This window comes from Polypterus senegalus, chromosome 10, assembly GCF_016835505.1.
Source record: "Polypterus senegalus isolate Bchr_013 chromosome 10, ASM1683550v1, whole genome shotgun sequence".
Lineage (NCBI taxonomy): Eukaryota > Metazoa > Chordata > Cladistia > Polypteriformes > Polypteridae > Polypterus > Polypterus senegalus.
Window position 1 is genome coordinate 118,603,374 of NC_053163.1, and position 22,500 is coordinate 118,625,873.

At 38.4% G+C, this 22,500-nt stretch overlaps 1 protein-coding gene across 9 annotated transcripts in view; it reads left to right on the forward strand.

Annotated features, from left to right (window-relative positions):
• The window catches only part of LOC120537486 (RNA binding protein fox-1 homolog 2-like), a 213,971-nt gene that overhangs the window by 119,411 nt on the left and 72,060 nt on the right, over nt 1–22,500 (forward strand). For all 9 annotated transcript variants that reach the window (XM_039766456.1, XM_039766459.1, XM_039766457.1 and 6 more), the window contains one exon: nt 9,963–10,217. In XM_039766456.1, the coding sequence (XP_039622390.1) occupies nt 9,963–10,217 (255 nt within the window). The remainder of the gene's footprint in view (nt 1–9,962; nt 10,218–22,500) is intronic.

Genomic DNA, 22,500 nt, shown 5'->3' on the forward strand with positions numbered 1-22,500 from the left:
TTATTTTCTTTCCGGTCTTTCAAAAGTGACTAACCATTACTGTTCAATCATCCTGTACCTCTCCCATCTGAAATGATTGCCACTGTACTTTGTCATAAATACACACAGAAGTGCATATGAAGAAAAAGTTTACCATCTGATACCCTTGTTTGTGACTTAAATTTTCAGTTTTAAGAAAAATTCACTCCAAATGCATCTGTTGAATTAAAAGCAGATGAGTCTAACTACCAAGAAGACTTTCATTAGCATTAGTAGATTGCTTCTAATTGAACTGGTGCACATATAACTTGTCAGTTCTATTGATCTAGAGATCAGAAAGGTCACATAGTTTAATCACAATTAAGGCATGTTTATCCATTTTTTTAATCCTAAGTTGTAATTGTCATAAAACATGTCCTCTTTTATTAAAAGCTCTACAGGCAATACTCCAGCAAATATATATGTAGGTATAAATGAAATGATTATATGTCGTAGATTAATTTGGCTAAATACTGAATTGTTCACAATGTACAGCCCCAATTTCTTTGTTTTGGCCTTATTAGTTATTTATAAATAAGAAACCCGATTAGGAAAACTTGTTTTATTTCTAGATTGACCCTAAAAATAGGTAGCATCCTTTTTAATTAACATGGTTTAATAGGTTAGTGAAGTAGATAAATGTAGCAATCATTCAAATGGTGATACAAGCATGAAATTTGTTATGTAGAGTCTACTTAATCTATATTTTTACAAAAAGGTGCTGACCATATTTCAATTTGGCCACCATTCCCTTTTTTTTTTTTGTCGTCATTTTGCCCCAGCTAGTTTACATTTTTCCTTCGTAAAATCATTACATATATTATACACTGTATATATATCATCATGATGCTAAATTTACCACTTACAGCTATCATGCCTTTAGAGGGCCTCACACTTTATCTAAAGCCAAAACACTGTAAATAATATATACAGTACATAAAATACTATTATTGGTGACATATCCATAGGATAATTTGCCTTGAATGCCAGAACAACTAACTCTAGCACTTGTCTTTGTATATTTTCTGTAAGAAGGTTAAATATTGAATAATTATCAATATATCAGTCATCTGCACATTCAAAGGTGTAGAGCTCTATAATAGACAATTTAGAAGTATTCACAGCTAATGTTTAAGTCAGTGCCATTGAATCTGTTTTGCCAGGGCATATATTGGCTGATCCGCAGCAATGACATGTACTTTGCCTGGGTTTAAGAATGTCACTACATCCTTTATCTTCTCCATTACATGTTTGATAGTAGCAATTGAGTGGGCCTGATCTCGGAGTAATGGCAGCAATGATTTCATACTGACATCAAATATTGGACAACTCTTCATGGAAGCATGGTGTGCTGACTAGGGAATCCATTCAGGAGCCCAGGATTCCTGGACATTTTCATTCCCGGAAACGAAACTGCTGTAATTCCCGGGAATGGCCAAGCTTGCATATATAGCGTGTAAAAGTGTAAAGATCGATCAAGAAATAACATAGTTGAAAATAATTAAGTGGCACGGTTTTTTGGCCCACGGTGTAGTGTGTTGCAAATTAATTCAGTCAACCAGCAGCAGTCGTCAGTCGCCTGGCTCCGACTAAGACTGAGTACAGTGGACTGGGAAGAACCTGCACTCTGCAGCTCACGAATGCTGAGACAGGGCAGACTTCATTGACATCTGTCAGACAACAGCTTTGAACAGCAACTTGAAACTGCAATGCGTCAGTCAGCTGCATCTGCATTATCTGTGCCAAGAAACTTGCCATCTTAGAATGATGACAAGAAGCTGGATGCATCAGTAAAAGGTGAAATGGCGGTGTTTCAGAGCAACGGCAATTGCAGGCGTCATTTAGAACAAGTGTATCCGTATCTGATCAGGCAGATCACGTTGCATTCAAAACTTTTTTTTTTTTTTTTATATAAAACGTTAGTCTTTCATATATCCTTCCTATGGCATTTGTCACTTGATTGACATACAGGGTGGCAATTCTGAGATCTCTTTTCTAATAACACACTGGTCATCCCACATGCACCCAAACATATAATTAGATTGCGATTCAGACTACGAATGCCATGAATGTAATTACCCTGATCTACATGCTGTCAAATAAACAAACCACACTCTGTGGCGAAACATGTGTCGCATACTCTTTGCATTTGTCAGTAAAACTATGCAAAAAAAATATATATATATATATATATATATATATATATATATATATATATATATATATATATACATATACATATATATATATATATATATATATATATATATATACATATACATATACAGTAATCCCTCCTCGATCGCGAGGGTTGTGTTCCAGACCCCCCTGTGATAGGTGAAAATCCGCGAAGTAGAAACCATATGTTTGTATGGTTATTTTTATATATTTTAAGCCCTTATAAACTCTCCCACACTGTTTATAAATATTCAATGCACAGTCATACAGCATAATTTCTTTGTATTCTCTTAGATATTAGGCAAGATTCATTGAAATTATGTATGTAAACACACTGTTTATATACAGTAAAACCTAAATATTATTTTAAAGATATCGAGTGTCACCGATATCGCATATGTTACAGCCATTACGATAGACAGGCCACCAGCAATAAATACGTACAATGCAAGAAAAATTGTATATAGTAAATGTGTGTACAGTGACACTAAACGTACGTACATGTACTAAATATTGTAAGTAGAAAAGTATGGTTACTCACCAACAACGACACGATGACTTGTCTGATAACGATGAGTTTAATTTTACTGCACAACAAAGGAGAGCGTTACAGCCCTTCTAAATGAGCCACTTCAGGCGACTGTTTAGCACCGCCGTTGTTGTTCTTCCGACAGTATTCCATCCAGACTACTGCCTTATTACATCCACTTACAACTCGTTTTGCACCCTGGTTAAAAGGACACTGCGGCTGTAGATCTTATATTCCTTTCCTACTTTTTAAATAAAAAGAATCTTAGCCTCATTGATGCTGTAATGGCATCCTACAGCAGTGTAGCTTTTCCCTTCTTTCCACAAATCCAAAATGTTTACCTTTTCGGCAATCGTTAACATCTTCCGTTGGCGCTTGGGCACAGCCCCTGAAGCAGTAGCAGGAGCAGATCGTTTTGGAGCTATAATGAAGGGCTTGACTATGCACAAAGAAACACAAGAGCAGAAAAGTTAACTCTTTACACAGCAAAACACGTTGATGCTGCATGAGCGAGACGAGACTTCTGATTAACATTGCATTCAGCATGCAGGAACTTAACTGCGTGCTCTGATTGGTTAGCTACTCAGTCATCCGCCAATAGCGTCCCTTGTATGAAATCAACTGGGCAAACCAACTGAGGGAGCACATACAGGAAGTAAGGACCCATTGTCCGCAGAACCCGCGAAGCAGCGAAAAATCCGCGTTATATATTTAGTTATGCTTACATATAAAATCCGCGATAGAGTGAAGCCGCGAAAGTCGAAACGCGATATAGCGAGGGATTACTGTATATATAGCATTTTTAATGTAGGTAGATCATTTCAATCTGGTCATTTTAAAAGTAGCTCGCAAGCCGAAAAAGTGTAAGCACCCCTGAACTAGATGTATTTATATGACCGCATGAACTGCTTGTAGATTAGGTTAGTCTTTTATTGGTGTCAACATTTTGCAGTGGTTTTATTAAAAATAAGTATCGGTCGTTCTAAAACCGTTCACATGTGTGATGCCCGTGCACTGTGCCATCCCCAGGAGCCCGGGATTCCCGAACTCCCGGGAATGGATTCCCTAGTGCTGACCAAGTGAGGTTCGCTGCACCATCAATTTCTTCAGTTACACAGGCCATCTCTAGTCATTCATCCTTAATTGCCAGTTAACCCTAACCCTGAGTATACCTCTATCTACACTTGGTACAGAAATCTTTGGTGACAAATGATTATTTGTTCTAAAGGAGGCAGGGTGAATATTGGTGTAGGAGTCAAAGTTATGGAACAGTTTTGGCCTTTTCTGTTCCAAAGTTGAGTGGGTCATTAATTTCACCTTTGTTTTTATTGGTTGGGTAGTAAAATAAAGATATACTGGTACCATGGAAAGAGGTTGTGGCAGTAGTTGCAGTGCTGCTGTGGTTTATGCTGTCCATGGCTGCAGTGGTGAACAAACCATTTTGCAGAACTGGTGGACAGACCACTCCATCCTCCACATACTTGGCAACTGTTGCATCCCCTAGTTGGAAGATATCTCCAGCACCCTGCCATTCAAAATGCTGATGCATACTCGTGAGGCATTTCCACAAGGGTTCTCTTTTTTGTCTTTGTATAAATAGACATCCCCGTATTATATAGGGAATGGAGTCTTTCTTTTTTTGGGGGGAATGTTGGTGTGTTGATACAACTTCTTTATATCTTTCATAGCAGTTAAACTGCAGTAGCTTGGTCAGTTTTGGATGTACCAAATCTTGGCTGGAATTTAGTGTCGGTTCCATGTTCAACCATACCCACAAACTAAATATGATTGGGTGGTATAGCATCTTTAATGCATCTTTCATGGAATTTTCTATTAAACCTGGACTGATGATCGTGAGTGTGCAACCTTTAATATCTTTGCAGCTTTGGAAATTATAATAGTTTCAGAATATTCTGACACTTGCACCAGTGCTAAACCTACATCTCTCTGAAAAGCCAGAAGGACATCCATTCCTTTTTTATGAACCTCAAACTCTGGTATCACTGCCAAGAGTTTGTCATACAGTCTGGTAGAATTAACCCTGGGTGACTGTACTTCCAGTTGCTTCAGACGTTACTGGTTCAAGTGATTCATCTCTGCAAGACTGCTGGACGTTCAAAAGTTAACTACTTTAACGTTCAAAAGTTAACTGCACTATATACTAGGGGTGTAAAAAAAAAAAAAAATATCGATACATTTCATTATTGCAATGTTATGTTTTTCGATAGTGCATTGATTCTCAAACATAGTATCAATTTTTAATTACTAGTTTACATTCAGAGATTCAAGGCAGTCCATTTTGCATTTAAATCCCTTATTGCAAGATAGCAGGTGACATAACAAATTGAGACAGGAAATAGCATAAGTGTTGACGCATATAGGCATTCTGTACTCAGGCATGCAGATCTGTCGGACAACGTGGAATGTGCAGTGATAAACAGAGTTGACTAGTAACATGATAACCAATGGCTGAATCCAGAGGAGTTAGACTGGCTCCTGTGGCATACAGAGCGGAAGTGTAGGCTAATTTTGGCTTTTACAATAAAGAACTAAGGCACTAAGGAGATTGACAAGAGCCATGCTGTCTGCAAATTATGCCATGCCAAAATCAAATATTTGGGGAACACAACGAATCTGAGAGCACACTTAGCAAGACACCATTCTGATGTAGAGATAAGGGAGCAGCAAACGGCAAGTGTTAAAAGTGGGTCTGTCTCGACTCACTAATGGAACAAGTTCACACAACGAAGTTAGCAAACAGACCTCAACTCAGGCAAATAAAATAACTTGGGTCAATACTGTATTTCATTTGCAAAGATATGAAGCCTTCCGTATTGTGGAACCTTGTTATACCATACTCTCCTGACAAACACATCACTGACATTGCTGCGCCCAAGTTGTATGAGGAGGTAAAAATGAAGGTACTGGAATCTCTCAGCTCTAATGCAAGAGATTGTTACCGCAGAGAAGTGTTCTGAAAGCTGGGCATGTTGAGCAGCTCATCTTCCTCCATAAAAACCTTAACATTAAAAAAATAAGCACTGACATATGTACAGACTGTAATAACGTGCAATCCAAGTGTAAGATCTGAAAATGTTCACTGTCAATATATATGTATTTTCTTACATTTGTTTATTTTCTTTAGGAATCCTGCAAGCACTTTTAATTTTCACGGATATAGGCAGATGTACAGTAGTTATTTTTTTTAAGATTGCAGAAAATAGTGTTATGATGTTGGATGTTACAGGGACAATGCATCTTTTTATTAACCACTTGAGATTGAAAAGTTTAAAAAATGGCCCACATACAATAGAATGTGAACCTTTAAAGCAGAATTTAATATATACTGTCTGAATTTATATGTAATACTGTTTGAGTTTTTTTATTTTCTCAATTTGTTTACCTAAAGAATCCTGCAAGCACTTTTAGTTTTTACTGATATATTGTAAACAAATGTTAATTCCTTTCCTCAGATTTCACAAAAGGTATTGCTATGTCTGAAGTTATAGGGACTATGATAAATGCAGCTGCAGATCCCACTGATCTGATTGCATAAAAAGCAAACTTTTTTTTTTTTTAAACAGATTTTATGCGTATAGTGATGTGTTCTTCATACTATGATAGTTTTCCTAAAAATTAGATTAAAAAAAATTATATATCATCTTGCTTACAATATTGCAATATATTGAATCGTAACCCCTCTATTATGATACATATCGTATCACAAAAATTCTTGCCAATACGCAGCCCTACTCTATATTGTATGTGACCAATTCTGAAAATACTAGTGGATAGGCGTCTTGTTTTACTTCCATTTGGTACTTTTCTTTCTCAAGATTTCTCATATAGGCCCTTTTGGAGTTACAGAAGGCTGAAAGGAATGCAAATACTTTTGCTAGGAGCTTTCTGTCATTTAGAGTTTGGGCACATTCATGTAGTTTTTAGGTTCATTGTCGTGACCTGCTAAGTTCTGATGTAGGTGGCACATTTTCACAAAGAAAGTATGCTTCACCATCATGGCTGGTTCTACACAGTTTTGCCAGTCATCAGCTTCATTGCTGGGAGCAGTAGATAGTCGCTTCCTTGCTCGCTTCAGGTTCATGTTATTGACAGTTTAGCAGCTCATGTGGTACTGTGCCTTGTTCCATCTCGTTGTATATTCTATACCACCCACCTCATCTAGTCTTGCCAGACCCATAATTATTGGCAGTGCATGAATTTGTTGAAAAAGTGGAACATTGGTGGCAGTCATGGTAGAACATGATTAACAGGTGGTGATGTTGTTATCCTTTTCACAGAGACATTTACTCCAATCAGTCTGACCACTGGTTGATATTGGTGCTTTGTTTTCCATCTTGTAGTTTGAATGTCTGATCAAGGCTGAGGGGCTATCCTTTTACCACCTTAATCTGGCTATAATTTTGCACATTCAGATATGGGATACAACTAGGTGTAAACAGGAACTGACCTACACCTAATCTGGTCATTTATCAGTGACATTTAAGTCCTGTGTGATCTGTACACCAATTTGATAACTATATGAAAATGATTTATAGGCCTGTTACCCCATGGCTTAGCTATCCCTCTCACATCTTGTCAATTCAGGTGTAGCTGACTAACTACATCTACTCACTAACATGCTACTAGCTAATTGATTTTGCCTGTTATTGACAATGATATTAAGTTTATGCAAAGAGTCAATATTTACAGTGTTCTTTCTTTTTCAATACCTCTGCATTTTGCACTGGCATGCTTACAATCAACTTCTGGGCCAAATCCTGACTGACGGAAGCCCATTCTTGCATAATCAATGCTTGGATTTTGTCAGAATTTGTGGGTTTTTGTTTGTCCACCTGCCTCTTGAGGATTGGCCGCAAGTTCTCAGTGGGATTAAGGTCTGGGGAGTTTTCCGGCCGTGGACCCAAAATGTTGATATTTTGTTCACCAAGCCGATAAAGGCATTGTTTGTCACCAAACTGTTCTTGGATGATTGGGAGAAGTTGCTCTCGGAGAATGTTTTGGCACCATTCTTTATTCATGGCTGTGTTCTTAGGCAGAATTGTGAGTGAGCCCACTCCCTTGGCTGAGAAGCAACCCCACACATAAAGGGTCTCGGGATGCTTTACTGTTGGCATGACACAGGAATGATGGTAGCGCTCACAATTTCTTCCGTGGACAGTATTTTTTCCAGATGCCCCAAACAATTGAAAATGGGAGTTGTCGGAGACAATTACCCCAGCAGTCCTCGGCAGTCCAATCCCTGTACCTTTTGCACAGTATCAGTGGCTTCTTTGCTACTGTTCTTGACAACAGACCATCCTCCAAAAGTCTTTGCCTCGCTGTGTGCGCAGATGCACTTACAGCTGCCTGCGGCCATTCCTGAGCAAGCTCTGCTCTGGTGGTGCCCCAATCTGAATCAACTTTTGATGTCCTCATCAACACTCTCGCCTGTTAACGAGAGGATCACTGAAATGATGTCAGCAGGTCCTTTTGTGGCAGGGCTGAAATGCAGTGGTAATTGCCATGAAAATGAACTTAAACCCAAAAATACAAACATTCTCAATCCTTTTGGCCATGACTAAATTTTATGTTTATCTGTTGTGCATAGGTGTCTACTAAATAAGTAACTGATATAATGCTAAATATACTGTTGTTCCTTGTCATAATTGTGTATGTAGGTCTGTTCGCCATTTAAACAAAAAAGCAAAAAAAAAAAAGCATACACAAGGCACTTTCAAATAAAGAGTTTTTGGCAGTGAAAGAGTATGATTGGGTTAAAGGTCACCCCCCTGCATTAATGAGAGCATTGATTTCCAGACAAGGCAGATCAATAACCCATTTTCCAACTGGAGGTCAGCAATTTAATAGTCTCTCATTTTAGCTTTCTGACATTGAAACTATTATTTTTTAGTTTTGAGATGTGTAAACAAATAAGTTATTTTAAGTTATCCATCTTTTGCAAGATTCATTTAAAATTAAATATTTTGCACAGATGAACTGTGTTGGGACTCTATTAGTATGATTTTTGGTGTAGCTACCTTATCCATTCCTTTCTATTAGACTGCATAGACTGAATATACCAAAAAGATGACTTGTTTTTTGTGATCTGTGTCAAAAAATATTTAATGTGAATATTGAATATACAGTATTTAAGGGAGGGATCAACTTGGGTAAGTCAGGAGGAAGCAGAAGGGCAAATGTTAAGGTGAAAAGCTTTCTTAGTGCACTTTCCTTTGTACTTCAGTGGTCACCCTGTTCAGTGAATCCAGAGACAGAATGGTGGTGAATTCAGTTGGTAGGTGAAACAAATAGAAAAGAAGTTGATATTCTCAAATGCATTTTGTATTTCATGAAACCTACTACTGTTAATCATATTTTGACTGACTGAGAAAATGTTCAGCCATGAACAGTGCTAGTTGATTGATGTGAGATTGCATAATTTTCTGTTCATTGCTACACCATGGAATGCATCCTCATGGATAAGTAGCTCACTTTACATTAATACAACCAGTTATATTAAATGCCACGTTTTAAACATTTTGAATGACATTTATTTAATTTACTACTGTACTTGTTGTTTTTTATTGGAAAAAAATTAGGTGTTCTCTCTCTTGCATTTGTACTCAAAATATATTTTTGTGTTTCTGTTCATAGATTTTGTGTGGATACCAGAGTGTGTTTCATGGTATTTTGTTTCATTTTAACTTGGAATAAAGTAAAGTTTATTGTTGTTTGTACATAATACTATGAAATTCATTTCTCTGTGTCTCGGAACAGTAAACAAAATGCAATTGCAATAATTCAATTAAATAAAAGTGCACATAGTATGATATATAATATTCAGTATATGTAATTGTACTCCGTATGTATTTGCAAGAATTTATACACTGTTAGTGTTGAAATTATGATTGAATATTCAGCAACCCAAAATCATTAATAAATATTCATTGGTTCATTTTGTCCATTTTACTGTAAGTGTACAAGTAAATTAATAGCTGTTTTTCAGTGAGATGCCCATGCTGTACTTTTTACTTCCTACAATTTAGAAGAACAATCTTATTAAAAAGGGAAAAAAAAGTTTATATTACATACACTAATAAAATTAAAATCAGTTTCATGTTTTATACATTTTGTAAAATTAAATTATTTTAAATTAAAATACTATATATCAGATATTGAAGTGGTATTTCATATACTTAAAACAACCTTATTCATTTGGTTTCTTTTATCTTTTTAGGGTAGCCAAGAGCCAGTGGTTGGAGCAGATGGATTGGTGCCCCCACCATTTGCTGCTTTTCCTCCTCCACCACCACCTCAGAACGGCTTGGGATCAGAATTTAGTGTACCAGAGTTCCCTGGACAGCAGGGTCCACTGGCAGATTTACCTCTCAGTATGTACTCATCCGGCGCTGGACAGGGAGATCCTGGAGTGAACACCAGCACAGCACAGAGCACAAATAATGGAAACAGCCCTAATATTAATACAGCTCCTGTAAGTGTGTTTTTCGGTTACTTGATCAACAAAATCCTAAATAGCTCATGGCTTAAGGTTCCATGGATTAAACTATTATGAGCTTTTTGCATGGCTTTTGTTTGAAACATGTATGGTTGAGATTACACTGTTATGAAGCTTGACACACATTCACACATTTTGCAAAGAGTCTTTTTTTTTTTTTTCTTTCCTCCCCTTTGTTACTATGTATGGTGTATGATAGGTGAAAATCTGCGAAGTAGAAACCATATGTTTGTATGGTTATTTTTATATATTTTAAGCCCTTATAAACTCTCCCACACTGTTTATAAATATTCCCCGCAGAGTTATACAGCATAATCCCTTTGTATTCTCTTAGATATTAGGCAAGAGTCATTGAAATTATGTATGTAAACACACTGTTTATATACAGTAAAACCTAAATATTATTTTAAAGATATTGAGTGTCTCTGATATTGCATATGTTACAGCCATTACGATAGACAGGCCACCAGCAATAAATACGTGCAATGCAAGAAAAATAGTATACAGTAAATGTGTGTACGATGACACTAAACGTACGTACATGTACTAAGTACTGTAAGTAGAAAATTAATTATGGTTACTCGCCAACAATGACACGATGACTTGTCCGATAACAATGAGTTTAATTTTACTGCACAACAAAGGACAGCGTTACAGCTCTTCCAAAGGAGCCACTTCAGGCGATTGTGTAACACCGCCGTTCTTCTTCTGGCAGTTTTCAATCCAAATCCCTAAAGCAGATTCCATCCAGACTACTGCCTTATTACATCCACTTACAACTCGTTTTGCACCCTGGTTAAAAGGACACTGCAGCCGTAGATCTTATATTCTTTTCCTACTTTTTAAATAAAAAGAATCGTAGCCTTCAACAAATCCAAAACGTTACCTTTTCGGCAATCGTTAACATCTTCCATTTGCGCTTGGGCACGGCCCCTGAAGCAGTAGCAGATCGTTTTGGAGCCATAATGAAGGGCTTGACTATGCACAAAGATAAACACAAAAGAGCACAAAAGTTAACTCTTTACACAGCAAAACACGTTGATGCTGAATGAGCGAGACGAGACTTCCTGGTTAACACTGCATTCAGCACGCAGGAACTTAACTGCGTGCTCTAATTGGTTAGCTTCTCAGTCATCCGCCAATAGCGTCCCTTGTATGAAATCAACTGGGCAAACCAACTGAGGAAGCATGTACAGGAAGTAAAAAGACACATTGTCTGCAGAACCCGCAAAGCAGCGAAAAATCCGCGTTATATATTTAGTTATGCTTTTATATAAAATCCGCGATAGAGTGAAGCCGTGAAAGTCGAAGCGTGATATAGCGAGGGATTACTGTATGTGCAACATTTACAGTATACCATATTTTAATGTCTGCTGTTAGGTCATAATGACTAAACTGAACAATTAAATGTAACCTTATTTACTGCACAACATTATTATTGCAATGTTTGGGTTGTACATGTAACAGAATATCCATATATCCTGCATAGGTAAGTCTGAATGAGTTTCTTTTTCTCAAATTCATAGGCATTGCTTAGAAAGAAGAGAAACATAAGTGGGTCCTACTTAACAACTTAAAAATCTTCTGAAAGGGAATTGGGGACAAAAAACAACAACAAAGTTGTAGTAACCAATGCCTCCTTTTATCTTATAATAAAAAAAAATATCAAAAAATATAGCCTAGTTCTACTTGATGATTTAAAAATCCATCCAGTTAATCCATCTCTTTAATCCCTTGTCTGTTCTATCAATCAGTATACTGTCAGTTATGGACACCAGTGGAACAGGAAAATGCAAAGAAAATGCAAGCTAGGAAACCTGCAGAGGGTTTTTGCCATCTGAAACCAACTATCAAGTCATGTAGCTGAAAAGGGAAACCTTGATGACATTTTAAAAGTTTCTGAATGTGATAATTGGGACAATTTAGCTATTACTAACAAGGGTTTAACAGTATATTAAAACTTTGATCCATCAGGGGTTGAGACGCCATGATGGATAAAGGAAAAGACAGATAACAAAACAGCTACTTTAAAAATGATATACATTTAGATTAGCTTAGCTAGTAGTTGTATTTGTTTACAAATCTATATCAACAAAATGTAGTATTAACAAAATTCATACAATATTGTAATGACCAAAGTAATAAGCAAATACAACTCGGAGGTACTGGAGATTTTCTACATTTTACTTGAAGTCTTTGTTCTGTAACAAATGGTTCTCTGTCTTATACTCAGTATCTGGGTTACTGAGCACACCTCCAAATTAATGAAAGACCGCTTTCCCTACCAATCAGTTTATCTCCTGCCACATGCGTTTTTTTTTTTTTCTGTGTACTGCAAACACTTGTCTCCTGACACCCAACTCAAAACTTTCTTCCGCCGCACCTTCCTTTTGCTGCTAATTTCTCCTGTCACTCCTCTCCTGAGAGGCATGTCTGCCCCTTACAGAGCAGAAGCCCTTCACCCAGGCCCATTGCTTATAGCATTCATTGCACCCTTCCTGCTCCCGCCCAGCCCATAACAAGCTGCCTGCATGTCACAATATATTAATAAACATAATATAACAGAATTTAAAAAGAAATTTACAATACAGAAGAACATTAATAGTACAGTAATAGGTAGGTGCTGGTGCGCACAATGAGATACGAAATGACATATAATTAAAGTTTTACTGTATACACACCAAGGTTATTATAGAAATAAAAACTAATATAAAAAGGCAAAACTTATATTATTTTTGTATCTATTGGTTTCAGTTTAGTTTTAATAATTATAGTATGGTTAAAGAGCTACTATGGAGTTTAGTTTTACGTCATAATCTGGCAGAACTGTACACTTAACGGGTTAGGATAGGAGTTTAAAAACTTACTACACCACATTGTTTACTATCTGGTGTTATTTTTGTCTGGTTAAAAACAAGCATAATCAAAACCAGATACTGAATATGAATAATTTTATAATTTCTAACAATATTTTCTGTCATTTGTGTTGCACAATTCGGATCTGATTGGCACATTTTATCTTTTTTTTTTTTTTTTTATTATTGCCCAGAATGGGACAATTTGCAATTAAAATTAGGTGAATTTTGAGGTTTTAAGTTTTTTCTTTTTGTTTGTTTTTTTAACTTGTCTTTACAATCCATGCCTTCAATATTGCATTAAAAAATCTCCCATACTGGGCTTTTTATTTTCCACCAGCCATATTGATCTCTGATTCCATCTCAGGCACGTACAATTAATGGACAGAATTTTGCCACCTGCAAGCCTGAAAAGATATAAAAAAAAAATTGGACAACAGATTGTACTGACAGGTGTGATCATGAAAATCACAGGGGCTTAGGAAGAACAGGGCTTGAATCAGTGTGCAGACTCCACCTATCTGTATTGAGGGAAACAAAGAAAAACAAGCATTTAGTGTCAAGGTTAGGGTGGTGAGACTTGAATAGCCCATCATAAGAACAGTAAACCCTTAATGAGCACAGTAAGAGCAGGTAATAAGATTGTGGACAGCTACAAAATGAGAGACAGCAACTGAGATTACGAACAGTATATACATTATCTAAACCTATTTATCTAAAGCAGGATGGCAGGAAACCTGAAGCCTACCCCAGCAGGTTTGGATGCAAGGCAGAAAATTTCCCTTGTATGCAATATGTATGATATGGGTGATGTTAAGAACAAAAAGAATATGATACTTCAGCAATCTATTTCGAGAGAAAGAGAGAGAAACATTTAAAAACAAAAAAAAAAGGGGGACAAATATTTTAAAACATAATTCTGCTACTGGATTGTTTTCACAATGTATTTTAGGCTGTGAATATAAACTAAAAAAAGAATATTTAATCAATATAGAATAAATGCAAAAACACTTTAGCATGTTTAGTTTTCACCAGTTGGCAGACTCTCTTTACCTACCTACTTGTAGTTCAGTAGTGTCATTGCAAACTCGGGAATTTTACAAAGTTTGTATCGATACATTGTTAAATTCGTTTTGTTTTTTTTTTTTTAATAAAAACAAAAAGAAAATAAAACAAAAGTGATTAGTCAGTAACAATATGCTTATCTTGTACGATGACCTAGTCAGTCTCTCGATCAGTGCTGCTTTATTTTTCAGAAAGGATTACTACCATGTGAAGAGGCAGGTGAATTATTGTCAACCAAATGCAGGCACCTGAGAAATAAACTGAAACGTTACTTACTCGTTTTTTTGTCCATACAGTAAAGGTTTTGTTGACCAGCACATTCCGATTTCAGTTGTTTTTAAATTACATCTTGATATACAACAAGCACAAAGAAAGGTGGCGCAGTAAATCACTTTCTATTTCACATGCTTAGCTCACCCGTAGTTGGCTTGCTCTCTCACTGCAAATGCAGTGTGAACAGCCACCCTCAGTCACCAGCTGATGTTCACTGGATGAATATACAGTGGTGTGAAAAACTATTTGCCCCCTTCCTGATTTCTTCTTCTTTTGCATGTTTGTCACACAAAATGTTTCTGATCATCAAACACATTTAACCATTAGTCAAATGTAACACAAGTAAACACAAAATGCAGTTTTTAAATGATGGTTTTTATTATTTAAGGAGAAAAAAAATCCAAACCTACATGGCCCTGTGTGAAAAAGTAATTGCCCCCTTGTTAAAAAATAACCTAATTGTGGTGTATCACACCTGAGTTCAATTTCCGTAGCCACCCCCAGGCCTGATTACTGCCACACCTGTTTCAATCAAGAAATCACTTAAATAGGAGCTGCCTGACACAGAGAAGTAGATCAAAAGCTAGACATCATGCCAAGATCCAAAGAAATTCAGGAACAAATGAGAAGAGAAGTAATTGAGATCTATCAGTCTGGTAAAGGTTATAAAGCCATTTCTAAAGCTTTGGGACTCCAGTGAACCACAGTGAGAGCCATTATCCACAAATGGCAAAAACATGGAACAGCGGTGAACCTTCCCAGGACTGGCGGGCAGACCAAAATTACCCCAAGAGCGCAGAGACGACTCATCCGAGAGGTCACAAAAGACCCCAGGACAACGTCTAAAGAACTGCAGGCCTCACTTGCCTCAATTAAGGTCAGTGTTCACGACTCCACCATAAGAAAGAGACTGGGCAAAACGGCCTGCATGGCAGATTTCCAAGACGCAAACCACTGTTAAGCAAAAAGAACATTAGGGCTCGTCTCAATTTTGCTAAGAAACATCTCAATGATTGCCAAGCCTTTTGGGAAAATACCTTGTGGACTGATGAGACAAAAGTTGAACTTTTTGGAAGGCAAATGTCCCGTTACATCTGGCGTAAAAGGAGCACAGCATTTCAGAAAAAGAACATCATACCAACAGTAAAATATGGTGGTGGTAGTGTGATGGTCTGGGGTTGTTTTGCTGCTTCAGGACCTGGAAGGCTTGCTGTGATAGATGGAACCATGAATTCTACTGTCTACCAAAAATCCTGAAGGAGAATGTCCGGCCATCTGTTCATCAACTCAAGCTGAAGCGATCTTGGGTGCTGCAACAGGACAGTGACCCAAAACACACCAGCAAATCCACCTCTGAATGGCTGAAGAAAAACAAAATGAAGACTTTGGAGTGGCCTAGTCAAAGTCCTGACCTGAATCCAATTGAGATGCTATGGCATGACCTTAAAAAGGCGGTTCATGCTAAAAAACCCTCAAATAAAGCTGAATTACAACAATTCTGCAAAGACGAGTGGGCCAAAATTCCTCCAGAGCGCTGTAAAAGACTCATTGCAAGTTATCGAAAACGCTTGATTGCAGTTATTGCTGTTAAGGGTGGCCCAACCAGTTATTAGGTACAGGGGGCAATTACTTTTTCACACAGGGCCATGTAGGTTTGGATTTTTTTTTCTCCCTAAATAATAAAAACCATCATTTAAAAACTGCATTTTGTGTTTACTTGTGTTATATTTGACTAATGGTTAAATGTGTTTGATGATCAGAAACATTTTGTGTGACAAACATGCAAAAGAATAAGAAATCAGGAAGGGGGCAAATAGTTTTCCACACCACTGTATGCGGGGGGCTCATGGTGGATTACTTTCTGTTTTAGAGTTAAAAGTTACAAGGGTTGAAGATTAATGTCAAGAATATTCATTCAAAAGCAAAAAATATTTATAGTAAATTATTTTATTTCAGTGAGTCGTTCCAGCTACTTGAATAGTTTAGTTTTAGTTTTTAATTTTGGCTTTGCTCATTATTTTATTTCAGTTTACGAAAATGTTTTTTTTTAGTAATAGTTTGTTTTGAGTTTAGTTTTCGTTAACTATAATAATCTTGATACACACCATGACTCCCCCCCAATGTGTTTTATTTAATATATTACCGTTAGGGCTGGGTATTGGCACTGTTGTCCCAATTAGATTTCAGTTTTATTTTGACTTGATTAACGTGCACTGATATGTTTGAAGTGTTGGCTTTTTTTTTAGAGATTACTTAACCATGCATAGAGAACATTCATGTAATGTGAAAAAATTTCATAAGCACTTTATTTGAAGGGTATCTACATAATGACTTCATAACATATGCACAAGCATGCAATGACATTTAAGAAGAAATACTTCTTGAGCAATGAACAGTTAACATCAGTGCTTGGAAGAAGATGTGGAACAAAATATCATTGCTTTTTTAAAAAAAAAAAAAAAAATTCAGAGCACTTGTTTGCCTTCTGTTTGGTATTGCATACCACAGTTCATAAGCCTGTTTAATTTGTGGAAAGCACACATTTTCAGCAATGTTGCAGCACTGTTTGAATCCATAGGAAGTCCACACATCTAAGCATCGAAAGTGCCGGTTAGATAGTAAAGTGCTTTTTCCCATAGAAAGTTTTAACAAGCACATTTGTGACATCTACTGCAGGCATGTCAAACTCCCTACCATTGGTGGGCCGCTTTGACTGCCATACGAGTGTCAGCGGGCTGCACTGTAACAAATACTATTATACAAAGTTACTGTAGCTTTCTTTCCAATACTGAAAACTTTAAAAAATGTAACACTTAAAGTTTAAAGAAAAGCAATTTATTTCCATACAATCTCTGTAAAACAGCGTACAACTAGAGTCTTGCCCTCTTAGCTAGGTCCTTATATTATATTAATTGCATATATAGGAGTCTTACAGTGTGAGATCTATTTCTTTTGTCCTGACACTTGGCATCTCTTGTTAGTAACCAGTTTGTCAATATCAGGCTTGAAATCTTGTGCAGCTGCAACTTTTATGAGGGATGAAAGGTGCTCGACAGTAAGTCTTGAGCGATGTGGAGTTTTGGTAGCTGTAATTAACCAAAACAATTGCTCACAAAGTTAAATGCTTCCGAACATAGACAGTACTCTCGATGCCAACTTACGGATCTGCACATACGAGGGTGGCAGGTAAGCATACAAGCCTGGCACACCAACTTTGTTGTACCATCAGAATAGAATCTGACTGCAGTTCAATCAATTCCATTTGGATATTCTCCGGCGCATTCTCAACGTTGTAAGAGAACAGCGCAAAGTCCTGTTCGTGTGAACTGAAATCACGAAAACGGTCACTGAATTCATTGCTCAGTAATTCAAGTTGGTATCCAAATCCTCAAAAAATCTAATTTTACTTTACTAAGTTTACTTCAAAGTTTATATTGTAAAATAAGCCGATATACAAAAAGCCCCCTGACCTACACTAATTTTACAAACTCAAAATCACAAAAATTTGTTAATAAACAACTCACCACGTCCACTTCAGATCTTTAGCTGTAGTCTGCACTAACTGTCCATTACAATACTAGCACAAAATTACATAAAACTAGAGCTAAGAAACGTGAAAATATGCAGGCTATTACTACTCATGATGGTCAGTTCTGCCCAGTGGACAGTCTCAGCAGCAAAGCCAGTAGTGTATCCTGCGCAGGGGCGGCTCTAGGCTTGTGGCGGCCCTGGGCAGAGAAAGAATTGGTGGCCCCTTCGCCCGCCAATGCCAATATGGTATCTTATGCACGGCGGATGGCCACGTCCGTTGCGGACACTGCATATCCTCCTCGTGCTCATGGCACGCTTCTATATGCGCGTGTCCGTAACTTGAAAACCAAGTAGCGGCCCATGATATTCTCATTATGGCAGAACGTTATAATACTACATATAGCTTACTGCTCCAACTCAAGCGACTTTAGTAAATACAGCGTACTACAGTGTTTCTCAACCTTTGGTATTTGCGACCTGAGTTTTCATAAGTTTTAATCATGCCCCCCCCTAACATTTTTTTGAAATGTAGATGCATATTTTATCATACCTACTTAACTTGTATCGACATTTATCTAACTCTATATTTATTGTTCTAATATCAGAATGTAGTTTAAATTTGTTTTGGTTTCAACAGATTTTTTTTTTCATATTTTTGATTCTTGTTTTCTTTTTTTCATATCTTTACGCCCCCTTTTTGTTACTTCGGAAAAAGCACTTTTGTCAGAAGGCAGAAGTAAGAAAAGTCAATAAGTAATGCCGAAGATGCAGAATGATTCAATCTCAAACAATAGGAATCATTTTGTACAAGTTTAGTGCCAACTAGGGTCTATCATGTGGGCCGTGTGTTTGACATGCCTGATCTACTGGATCAGACGGCATAAACGAAGATAAGCAAAAATCTACACATAGTAATTGAGCAGGATAGAGATTTACAAGATCGATGCTGAGACTTTGAGAATCAATATTGAATCGTTTCAATGAAAAATAACATTCGGAAAATTTGTATTTTTATTCGCGTCCAGTTACCACATGTAAAATGCAGTTTGCCATTGTGCAGCATTGGTCACCATTGGCGTATATCTGTATTATACTAGAAATACATGCATGAATTATTTTCTTAGTATCTTACATATTTAGAAAATATGTTCATCTTTTAGAGATGGAAAAAAACATGTTTTAGATAGCTTTATGTGTTTTAAATTACAGATAGTCCCCAAGTTACTGACATCCGACATACAACCTACGAACTGGGCCACAGCTGCTCCTTCATCTGTCTGGGGTACACGTTGCAGGCTCCTCAGTAACTGCTGCTCCGTCATCTTCGGCCTGGGGATGCAGCAAGCGGTGGCTTGGGGGGCGATTTTCACTGCTCGTGCAGTGTAGTGTCCCTCGGGCGGCTCCGGTTGAAGAATGGGGCGGTGGGGGCCGCACCCCATTCATTCTCGGTAGGCACCAGGGTGCGCAGCAAGCAGTGACCTGGGGCCGTAGCTACTGCTCGTGCGCAGGACGGAGGCTTGATGGGGCGGTTCGCTGTCTGCCCACCACGCCGCCGTAGCTACTGCTCCTGACTGGACTGAGGCTGGATGGGGCGGAGGGGGGTATTTCACTGCCCACCCACCACACAGCCTTGCACTGACCCTTGAACTGCTGCCCCGTTCGTTCTCGTTGGCCGGCTGGTGATGCTGCAAGCGATGACCCGGTTGTGGCTGAACGGAGGCCATTGAGGGTGAATGGGGCGGCCAGGGGCAGCATTGTAGTGTGCCTCAGATGGCTGCCTGTTGAATGGGGGTGGTGGTGGGGGATTCACTTCCCGCCTTTGGCCACATCCTGTTCGCACTCGGTTGGCTGATGCTGCAGGCAGCATACTGTATGCAAGTGGAGGTGACTATGTGGTGTGCGGGTGGTTAACCACCCCTCGCTGCTCCCATTCATTCTCAGTAGCAAGTCTGCTTGTACTGTTACAGTGTTCTCCCTAGCGTCTTTTAGCCGGGCACTCCGCCCGGCTAATTTAGTTGAGGGCCCGGCTGTCATCTCGCATGACATTGTGAGATGACAGCTGCAGATCTGCAGGTACAGGCAGATCTAATGATCTGCAGAGATGGCAAGGGACGAGTGAGTGGGTGGGCAAATATTGCTAAAGCTAATAGCATGGACGAGGTGGAGCAGAGTTCACAAGCAAAGAATATGGGTTAGGGTAGGGTTAATACATTAGCAAGGAGTATGCAGAGGTGGGCGGGTGAGAGAGGGTTGTATATGCAAATAGTGGGAGCGGAGCGGCAGTTTATAAGCAAATAGATGTGGAGGTGGGTGCGCAAGAGGAGTACTGATAAAATAAAAAGTCTAGTTGAGCCAACCTGTCAGATATCAGAAAAAAGGCATCAGGAAGTGATATCTCTGGTCTCGGCGTCAGTGCAGTCTGTATAGTGAGCGTACTCACTACTAATTCTCCAACTTCCCGTGTAGGTAGAAGGCTGAAATTTGGCAGGCTTCTTCCTTACAGCTTACTTACAACTGTCGACAACGTCCGCCATGTTGAACTTTCTTATTTATTGCCCCATCTTCACGAAAGTTGGTAGGCGGCTTCCCTGCGCTAACCGAAACCGATGTACATACTTATTTCGATGGTATGACACCACTGTCGGCCGCCATATTGAACTTTCCAGCGTCCCTAATTTTCCAGCTTCCCGTGTAGGTAGAAGGCTGACCCCATCTTCATGAAATTTGGTAGGTGGCTTCCCTGCGCTAACCAAAACCGATGTGCGTACTTATTTCGGTGGTATGACGCCACTGTCGGCCGCCATATTGAATTTTCCAAACGTCACTAATTCTCCAACTTCCCGTGTAGGTAGAAGGCTGAAAGTTTGCAGGCTCATTCCTTACAGCTTGCTTACAAGAGTTAAGCAGATTTCATTTCGAAATTCTACGCATAACGGTTATAACGGTCAACAACGTCCGCCATGTTGAACTTTATTATTCATGGCCCCATCTTCACGAAATTTGGTAGGCGGCTTCCCTGCGCTAACCGAAACCAATGTACAATGGTATGACGCCATATTGAACTTTCCAACGACACTAATTCTCCAAATTCCCGTGTAGGTAGAAGGCTGAAATTTGGTACTTTTTTCGGTGGTATGATGCCACTGTCGGCCGCCATATTGAACTTTTCAACGGTCTTTGTTACTTATGGGCCCATCTTCAAGAAATTTGGTATGCGGGTTCCCAACGCTAACTGAATCCTACTTATGTACATATATATGTCCATAGCCTGCAGCTCAGTCACCGTGTGAGGCGGCGTTGAGTCCCCCATCCCAATGCCTCCCACGTTATTGGCTGCCTGCCTATATATGGTCGTCCGTCGCTCCAGTCTCTTTATTCTCTTCCTTGCTTCGCCACGGGATTCACGTCTCCCTGCTGATAACTACAGCCTTTTTATTTAATCCACGGCTTCTCTGCTGTTTTATTGTTCATTTATTACGATTATAGTTATTGTGTAGGTATTTTATACTTACTTTACATTGTTCAGGTACCCATTTCCTTTATCATTCCAACTGTACCTGCATTAACATGTCTATCGAGGTGATCACCATCGATCAAACAACTGTCACCTACTGAGTGGTTTCCATGCCCGGAGATGGCACCTATCTTTTCCAGTCTCTGTGTTACATATTGCACGGCCATATCAGGTCCACTCTTGATATCTGGAGAAACATTGTGTCTTATGTATTGAATGATTGAAACAGGTTCAAGGTGTGGACTGATGACGGTACAGGAGATAAGTATACTACACAGGAGCACTATAAGAGTGAAATGCTTAAGCTCTTCACCTAAAGTTCGTCATGTGAGTTGATGGCTGCCGCTGAATTGTTCGGTTGTCGCTTTCAAGTGTACCGAAATGGCCAAATATTTTACACCTTTGGACAACCGCCAATGCCTCTTAAACATCTTAGATTCACAGGTGACGATTTCAGTAGTGGACACTTTGATGTTTATGAATGTTTAAACTCTCAAAAGCTGGATGTGAAGTTATCGATGAAACTGGTTGTATACTTACAACGCTTGACAGATGCCGAATGTCCCTTCAACACAAGTCCTACAAATACCATCGTAATTGAAACAAACCATGAAACTCAAACCGATTATGACAGCAGCAATCCAAGCTGTGAGATTTGAAACAAGATAACTGTTCACATGGCCAACTGTACGTCGCATGCTTAAGAGTAAGCTCAGCGCACAGCTTGGTCATATTACAACCGGAGGGCCGAACTCACAATGTGGTATACAAAGAGATCCTTAAAAAATAATTATTGGTATATTTTCTCAGTTTAAAAAGGTTTAATTTTCTTCTTAATAAAACTTTTAAGGCAGTACTTTGCTGCGAAGCGCGGGTATTTTGATACATATATAGATATAGAGAGTATTTTGATACATATATAGATATAGATATAGAGAGAGATATATAGAGATATAGATATATATAGATATAATAGATATATAAATATATATATATATATATATATATATATATATATATA